The 9,715-nt window shown below is 23.4% G+C and overlaps 1 protein-coding gene across 1 annotated transcript; it reads right to left on the reverse strand.

Annotated features, from left to right (window-relative positions):
- Positions 1-5,485, reverse strand: LOC112594099. The gene is made up of 8 exons (XM_025338726.1): positions 5,398-5,485; positions 3,571-3,659; positions 2,308-3,085; positions 1,901-2,040; positions 1,698-1,826; positions 1,551-1,642; positions 612-742; positions 1-134 (listed from the first exon to the last, which is right to left on the reverse strand). Exons 1-8 carry the CDS (start codon positions 5,412-5,414, stop codon positions 116-118), a joined length of 1,395 nt encoding a protein of 464 aa, XP_025194511.1. The 5' UTR covers positions 5,415-5,485; the 3' UTR covers positions 1-115.
- Positions 5,486-9,715: the final 4,230 nt, after the last annotated feature.

Below are 9,715 nucleotides of genomic sequence, written 5' to 3' on the forward strand. Positions count from 1 at the left end.
TCAAAAAACTTATCAATAAATAGTAGATACATAAAATAGATATCAAATAAATTAAATATTTTAATAATTGCACAGTCTTTTAATACACAAGATCTTCATCCGGTCAACATTTTGTTCATCTTCTTTCTTCAATTCTGAAAAATTATTTGCATGAGTATATTAAAGTTCTGCTATAAAAATTTTTTTTAGATATTTTTGTTTTGAATTCCTATTAAATATTATTTGTGTTCATAATTTATATTCGATACATACACTTTTGAGTAAATGTATTTTCACCCAACCTATACATAATGTGAAATAACACTACTTTCATTTTACAAGATTAAAATGTTTGTGTATCTAAAATATTCTGTTTGAAGTGATATCAAATAAATCATTTATCCTTATGATATTCTTGTCTAATCAGACACCATATTTTTATCTCATGACTTATATAGTACCTATTGAATATATGAGAATAAAACTAATAAAATCAAGTTTAATGTGCTTTTTAAATTCAAGCTTATAGTGCTTATAATATGACATATGTATTACTGATACGTATGATACGTATAGCAATTTTTTTCATCCTAAGCTCATTCGCTACCCGGAAATCAACAACAAGTTTTTACCTCTTGTTATCGGATATCCACAAGCCGTACTCATTTACTGGTGTATAAATCAACGACCCTACGCCAACGCCAGTTTGGATGCCAGCCAGCTTACCGTCACACCACAGGCTGCTTCCCAGTCGCCCTTCTTGCTGCAAAAAACCAATACAATTCCATTTTAACTAAGGTAACATAAACTAAGAAGAAAAATAGTGTAATATTTTTTATCTAAATACATGTCCACTAGTATTATAATAAATATTTTATTTTTGTTTACGCTATTTACCAATATTTACAATCCATTATTTATTCACTATTTAGTATTTTTATAATTTTTATCACTCAAAACACAAAAATATTGTATATATTTTTTATGGTAAATATGATAAATTATTTGAAATTGTTTATCATTAGTATTAGGTATTCATAAACACTTAAGGAATACAACATCTAGTTTTGTCTCGTTTTATTTTTATTTTTTGAAGATCTAGTCAACAATTTTATCTTTTACATTTTAAATTGATTAATATATTCTGAAGTTTATAAAATTATATTATTATTGAAAATATACTTCATTTTAATATTCTATTTGTTAGATATACTACTAATAATTATTTCATTTTTTTTCAATTTATTTTACGTTAAATCCTTATAAATATATTATATTAAGTAATTCATTAATATTTATACGCTTTTATGAATATTTTTATACTAGAATATTTTGTATAACTTATTGTCACTTTCTCTATTTCTATATGATTACCAATATTATTTCGGTATTTATTACTTTATAAAAATGTTATACCTATAGTTTCTAGTACATATGATACACCATTATTTTAACATATTCTAATTTTTGATCACAAGATGTATAATTAATTATTTAATTGTTACTTAGTACGTTTTAAATAAACCAATAAAATTTGGACGCCTCGTGTGGCTAAATACGCATAGACTCACATTGTATTGCATCCTCCAGTGATGGCACGGCAGTATTATGTATGGATTATTAATCAAATTTCGTAGCTGTACTCGGCCTTCACAGTTTTCGGCTAAAATTAAATGTATGATATAGTCACAATATTTTCTTTTTAAATTTATACAAACTTGTTTTCACTGCATTCTTAAAATTAGAGTTTTGAAAAGTCTTGCATACTTCATTTGTTATGGTACTTGTTTGGCTAAAACACGGAGTACATTCTTGACCTTCAAGTGGAACAGTTAAACTAACTAGAGCTAAATAATATTTTATACAAATTTAAATTAATGGTGGTGAACTGATGAACACATTTTAATATAAAAGTACTTACCTAAATCATTGTTTTCTGGTGCATTTTTAGAAACTGGCGATTTAAAGTTTTCATGCACTAATATGTTTGAAATGGTCAGTGTAGGTCCCACTGAATCTTTTCGACTTACTACCACTTTCCTTATATCTGATTTATTTAACCTAAATTTAAAATAATAATTTATAAGAAAAATGTAAGTTATAAAAAATGTAGGGAATTATTTCTATTTATTTTGGACTTTATATTTAATTTATATGCGTAATCAAACATTTCTAAATATTGTTTTTTAATGTCAAATTATAATTGGTTTAAATTGTATAACATAAACATAATAAATTGAAAACATGAATTTTCTGATTGGGTTGATAATTTAATACATGATATTTATTTTCATGGTAACAAGATTCTGATATTTTTTAGTTCTTTACCTTGAAGCGCATGTGGCAGAAGTAAGTATCCATATGTCATCTAAAAGCGTTCCATAACATATTGGTTTTTTATCAACTAAAAAAATTATTTCACTTTTACAGGATTTTTGACAAATACGTTTTTCAGCTTTAAATTCATCATCAATGCTTGACTCTTCTGCCTCTAATTCCGTTGTGTCCAATGTATTTGTTTCATTGTCTTTTTTTATTTCTAGAGGTATATCTTTTTTCAAATATTCTTCGTCTAATGTTTCTTCTAGGTTTATTGAAGGATCCACAGTGGTATAATCTTTTATTTCAATAATGTCATTCGTTGTTGGTTTTTCATCATTTATACTATTTTTAATCGTATTTTCTTCCATTTTTGTTTTATTATTGAATATATTTTCTTCGGCTTTAATATTATTTGCTGTTTCATTTATTAATTGTTCGACAATTTTTTTAACCACCAACTCAATTTCATTTAGTTTGGCCAATTGATCACTGTCTATTTGTAAAGAATCTATATTTTCTCTTGTATTTCTTCCAAATTTATCTTTAGTTACAATATTAGTTGTCTTTTTAGTATTAATACTTTTTATCGATGTTCCTGATTGAGACGATCTTTGGTTAAACTTACAACAAGCAAAAGGAGCACTTGGAGTGAATGCACGTTTTAAACCATCACAGTTACCAGTAGGATCTGGCAGAAAATCATCATCCATTGTGCAATCACTACCAAGAAGACAATAACCGAAAGTGTTCCCACAAGTTTTTACGCCTGATATTACAAAGAGCCCTTAAAATAAAATAATATTAATTAAAATAAATATAAAAAAGTAAAATATTATTTATATAGAACACAGATGGCAAGTAATAAAAGGTTCTTTTATTAATTAATGGAATTTCAATCAAATTTATTAGTGTAATAACTCATTTAATTTAAATGTTACTACAACATGAAAATAATACATTTTATAAAATTTACTCTTGTAAAACAGTTTAAGTCATATGGCTTAATAAATACAATATTTATATATAAAAAAAAATTGTATTACCAATACTTTAATGTTTGGTATATTGATAAATTAATTATTTTAGTTCTGATAGATAATTTAAATAACTTAAGTTTGGTTTTTAATTACTAAGAATTTAATTTATGAATAATATTACAATTTTTCATAATTCAGATTGAGCTAGGTTAAGTTTTCAAAATGTTTATATTTAATAGTTAAAATTTCCTGGGAAAACATTCAAAAATAATTTTAAGCATGATTTGCTTACCTGGGTCTACTAGTGGCATGTTCATTGAGGCCGGCAACGAGGTCACGATGCATATAATGGTTATCAGGAATAACATCACGATAACGGGCCTAAAACAGAAAAACAAGACAAGTCTATCTGTGTTCAATGCGGAAGTAACAAGTCGCAAGACGATCAGCTACAAAGTGTTCAGCAGTTTCACAATTTTGCATCTTCGTGAGATATCGGTACATATGAGATATATATTATATGAGTCACTATTTTGACTCTGGTCTTGGAGTGTCAAAAGAAATAAAGTAAATAAATTCGCCTAAGACACGCCTGCTCTGGTTGACATACATTAGTATTCATGATATACAGTGCAATTCGTACGGACACGTACTTGGAGTACCGTAACTTTAATTGTGAAGAACAATATATGTTATATATATATATATACATATGGTAAAGTTCTATGACCTGAAACTGAACTGACCTACAAAGTATTTATAAATTATAGGGCATCGCTGTTAAACATTTTTCTATTCATATAATGATAAACTTCCCCAAGAATGACAATTAGTATTCGATCATAATGTTTATTGTCATACTTAATTCATGATGGACAAAAATCAATACGAAAACATCAACTGTTATTAAGTATGTGGGTTACATATCATAAATTTATAAATGATCAAATATATTATATTTATTTTGATGATGAATTAAAAAAATATTTACTATGAAGATGTACTTTATTGAAATTATATATTCACAAAATATGAAAATATTATAGTTTAATTACTGATATTATATTATTTTTAACGGTTCAAATTACGTCGAATATTAAAAAAACGGACTATAAAATGCGTAAGTTTATCACTTTCCCTATAACTTATTAAGAGTAAAAAGTAGTCTCAAATAGAACAAAAATATAATACATATAAATGGAGAGAAATAGAAATTGTTTTAGAAGTTTTCATAACTGAATAGAATTTTGAATAATCTTTTTGTTTTTTAACAGTTTAAGCTAAGATAATATAATATTCTTTATATTTGAGTCCATTAACTTCTAAGCTACGATGAATACAAAATAATTTCCTACTAAAATTCAAGATCATACATTACAGGTCAAGGCCTTCTTAATACATTAACACATACTTGAAATTTCAATTGATCTTTTTGGCTATAGAAAAAGTACAATTCACATAGCTATTAATAATTTAAACTTAACATTATTATTATTATTTTAGTACCTTTAATATTTATAGAGTATTTTCATCGTAGTATTATTAAAAATGCGTATATTTTATATCATTTAAGTAATATGGTTTTATTTCAAAAATTGAATATAGATTAAAATTTAAATATATAGTATTAAATTCTAAATTTTAATTGAAATAAACATTTGATTGCATATAACTCTACATCACAAGATAAGCTTCTAGGGGAGTTCCTAATTTTTGTATTTTTCGTCATTTATTAATTTAACTATGTATATTTATTTGCTAAATAATATTATTATTAATTTTTTTCTAATTATGCAATTCAGTTAAAATATAAAATAGGTACATAATTTTACGTCATAGTGAATTTAAACAATAATTTTCATAGTAATAATTAATTATATACGCTATTTGAAAATATGTGAAAAAAAAATTGATTTAATTAATTTTTTAGTTATTTTCAAATAAAAGCATTTACTTTAATGAATAAAGATTACGATTATAAATAATCGAAAAGAGTTGTTATATTATGTTGTAATAATTATTATAAATTATGATAATGTACTAAAGCAGTATAGTTAGTTTATGTTAATAAATTATTTTTGTGATTATAATTTGTAGGCGTCCATTGCCTAGTATTTACCTTTTATTATGTGCCATTCTGAGAGACTTGAACGATCGGTTAAATGATATTTAACCAACTACCGTGATAACGAACAATGTCTATCCACAGACTACCTACTTGTTAGTTTATAATGAACTGTTCTTCTTTTTAGAATTCCCCCGCCAATATTTGTTAATCAATCAAAGTTTTACCGATATATTTTATAGGTTGATAAAATTAATGATATTTGACTCAAATATTATTTATCTTGAATAATTTTTATCTCGTCAAACGAGTTCAAGAATAGTGCCTCTGGTTATTTAATTAAATATATTTTTGAAATGGAGTGTACAGAAAATAAATAAAATGAGATTTTAATTAGATCGTAAAATATAGTATACTAGATGTAGGTATTATTAGTGTATAATAGATAATCCAAATGAATTATATATTATTCACATTTATTTTTGAACATTATTTATAGTTTAAAATTTAGCCAGATAACAATAGTTTTAATAAATTTGAAATAATATTCGTCACGGCTACTTTAATTTCGTTAAAGACATAATTCAATAATTATTACATATTTTTTTTTTAAAACACGATAAATAGTCATAATAATATACTAGTCAACATATTATATCCATATCTATAAATAATCACGAAAGTATTAAACTGTATTATAAGATACATGTAATTTATATTGCAGTGTAAAAAATTCTAATATCTAATGAGTGAATATTTACATTAGATAAATGTTTTAATTTGTTGACTGATTAAATATCATGTAATATATATTTAAATACAACGTAGGTACTTTATAATTAAATGTGAATTAAATAAATTATAATTTACTGTATTTGTATTTTGTATAAATTAAAGTGATAGAAGTCTTATAGTTCAGAATAAATAAAGTTGTAATAAAATTGTTTTTTTTTTCTGAAGTTTGACAGTAATGTATTCTTAAGTATTATTTTAAATTATGAGTAATAGATTTTAAATATTAGTAAAAACATAGAATATTATTAGGCTTTTAAAGATTATATTATTTCAAATATAACAAATATAAAATTTGATGTATGATAAGTTGTAATTTGTAAGCATATTAATATGTAATTGAGTAATTGTATAGGCATTTGAATTAAACGTACAAAAACAAAGTTTATTAGTACTTATGTCCTATTCCTTACCTATATATATTAAATATCCTTATTTTAATTTCTATATATTTTATAAATACATATCTTAAGTTTAAAGTTTTAAACATGAGAGATTATTATAAATACCCTTTTAGTCGTAATAAAAATAAATTTAGCTTAAAAAAAATTCTAGTTTGTTCTATTTTATGGAATTTATTATTAGTTTGTATTTAAATGTGTATTTATATTCAAGTTGATGTTGTGTTCATTTTACATATAATTATAGTAATGAGGTAAGTGGTTGCTTATGTAAAGATATGTTGCCAAGTGTCTAACGATTTTATGACCATACATTGTCCATGCTTTCTGTAATAAATAAAATGCATTAGTGGTAGATAACTGTGAACAGAATTTTATGTATACAACAATAATAAAATATTACATATTTATAAGGTTTTATAATAAATCGAATAAAAGTTTTCGTGATATGATAAACTCGTTTATTCCAAATAAATATGTAAACACTCAGCTATGTATAAAGTAATATAATATACTGTAACATTATTACATTATTTTATCTGTTATTACTTGTTAAACCACTTTCTTCTGTTTGGAATTTTACAACAATAGATAACAAGACGATTCATCGTCGCATCTAATGATTTCTACTTTTATAAATAAATGTGATCTAAAATGATGAAAATGTTATTACCAACTAATTTGTCGGAATGTTTTTTTAGATTTTTTAATTATGATTGCTTTAGTACTTATCTATGATATATATTTATAATGTTAATATTGTTTTATGTACTTATATGATCGGATAGATGTGTTGAGTATAATACAGCGTATACATCAACCGGCTAATTTCCAAAGCAGCTTTAACAGAATAATATAAATTAGTGGTTTCAGTATTGTAATGAATAAGGCCCTGGTCTTCATTCTAAAAAAACCTTAAAATATGCATATATTTAAACTCTTAAAAATCATCATATATGCTCTAAAAGTATGCAAAAATTCTAAAATATGTTATTGAAAATATTTTATTTTTTATTAAAAAACCAAAATTTATGAATTTATTTATTATTATATTTGGCATTTTTAATTTAAATTCCACAACAACTGCACTGAATCTAGATTATTACACTAACTATATTAACGTGAGATGAAAACACATACGATACCAACAGACGAATTAACATCAACTGACCGTATTCGGCGTATTCTTTTTCGACTGACTATGTTTTCATAATACACAAATATTTGAGAAAACACACAATTGATAGATTATTTAATTATTCATATTTAACCATTTTAATCTATTTTTTTCGATTTCCAAAAAATTAATATCAAACATTGTATAGTACGTATAAAAAATATTATTCTCTATAACTACACTGTTTATTATTTTTTTTTTCAAGCAAATATGTAAAATATGTACTAAAAGTACAAATATAATAAAATATACAATTAAAAGGAAAAAAGGCTTTAATTCTAACACTATGAAGTAAATTTCTATATTACTTAGTTATGTTTTGAATGGTTATTAAAAAACATGTGAACCCCTAAAAGTTCCTAGTCTTAGTAATTAGTAATGACTATGAGCCTGGTTATATAGTTCTACTAATGGTGCACAGTAATTAATGGCTTTAAAAACCTGTATACGTATATGTTTATTGTTTATTTTAGTTATAGTCAATAACTGGTTGTAAACTTTAATAATATGTATTGATGAATTGACAGAGAACGGTACTTCTATTTTTATCGTATTATAAGCAAATGAACAAGTACCGTTTACCGCCTTAAACAATAGTCTAATAATTATTTGAATACAGCAAAATAAGTATTTAAAATATTTGATTTTGCTTCATATTTATATTGCTTAAACATAATGTATGAGTAAATATCAATATAGTCAATAAGTAATATCATTTGATAGTTCTCAAAAAATTATTTAATTTATTTTAATATTTGAATCTTAATTTAATTTGAAATATTTAATAATATGATCATTGATCATATTTTAAACATAAACATACACAAATAAAAAAATATAGTAGATAATATATGAAGTTGTTTACTTATATATTACAGGTATTTAATTTGAATATGTTTTAATATTACAATTAAGTAATTAATTCAATTATCAACTACTTAAATACCTACTATCTACTAAATAGATACTGTATGTGCCAGCCAATATTTTTTTAATTCAACCATGATCATGATTCTATTTTTAAAATAAGCTCATTAATTTATTAAAAATTTCTTTTTATCGTGCTATTATTAACAAATACTAATAAAGTATTTTAGTGAATATATTTTATAATCGTTTATAACTTTATAACTAAGGTATACAGTTGTGTGAACTGTGGCGTATATTTTTTTCCTTATTCCTGGTCAATATATATTTACAAAATATAAAGTATAATTATCTATAAATGTCGATGTTTATTATTTATAACATATACATCGACGAATGGTTATTAATTATTATTAATAACTGTAAATATCTTTAATTTTTTTTTCAGCTTAAAATTTTATCAAAATATATAATATGTTAAAAAAATTGAAATGCATCATATTGATTTATGTTATAATGTCATATTAAATGAAACATTATTGTTTAATTCGTAGGTATAATAAATTTACTGTCAAATTAATAATACTAGTATGTCGATATTGAAATGTTATTTATTGAACTCCGATATTTATTTGTGTGGTATAAATAATATTATGAACCAACTGGTCAGTTATTTCTATAACTATAAAATATGGTGATCAGAACTAATTTACATGCGTCCGTATACATATAAAAAATGATATAATATAATATCTATTAGTTAGAAAGTTTTAAAAATCTGTTATAATAAAAGATACAGGCAATGAAAGTGCAAACTCTTTTGTTTTTAATGTATTTTACCATCTAATATATAAAAGTTGTTTGACTATTAAATTTATAAAAAGTTATATTTTTTTATGGCTGAAAACAAAAAAATAAAAATGATAATAATATCATATCTACAAATATCTATCTCATATTAAGTTTCACTGTATCTAATCATTAGTGAGAAAAGATAGTTTTATGTTTTATTGTATATAAAGGATGCATCAAGTTATTAAGTTATGAGTTAGAAAACTAGCAATCGGTGCAAAACAGACAACAGTAATAAAAATAATATATAGGTATTAAGTATTATAGTGTATAGTGTACGTAG

Source organism: Melanaphis sacchari, unplaced genomic scaffold (genome assembly GCF_002803265.2).
Source record: "Melanaphis sacchari strain LSU unplaced genomic scaffold, SCAv2.0 Contig21_pilon_pilon, whole genome shotgun sequence".
Lineage (NCBI taxonomy): Eukaryota > Metazoa > Arthropoda > Insecta > Hemiptera > Aphididae > Melanaphis > Melanaphis sacchari.

Coding starts and splice junctions, on each gene's coding strand:
- LOC112594099 (XM_025338726.1), bottom strand. Junction 3,086..3,570: donor CATGCCACTAGTAGACCCAG/GTAAGCAAATCA, acceptor TTTTATTTTAAG/GGCTCTTTGTAATATCAGGC. Junction 1,827..1,900: donor ACCAGAAAACAATGATTTAG/GTAAGTACTTTT, acceptor AATATTATTTAG/CTCTAGTTAGTTTAACTGTT.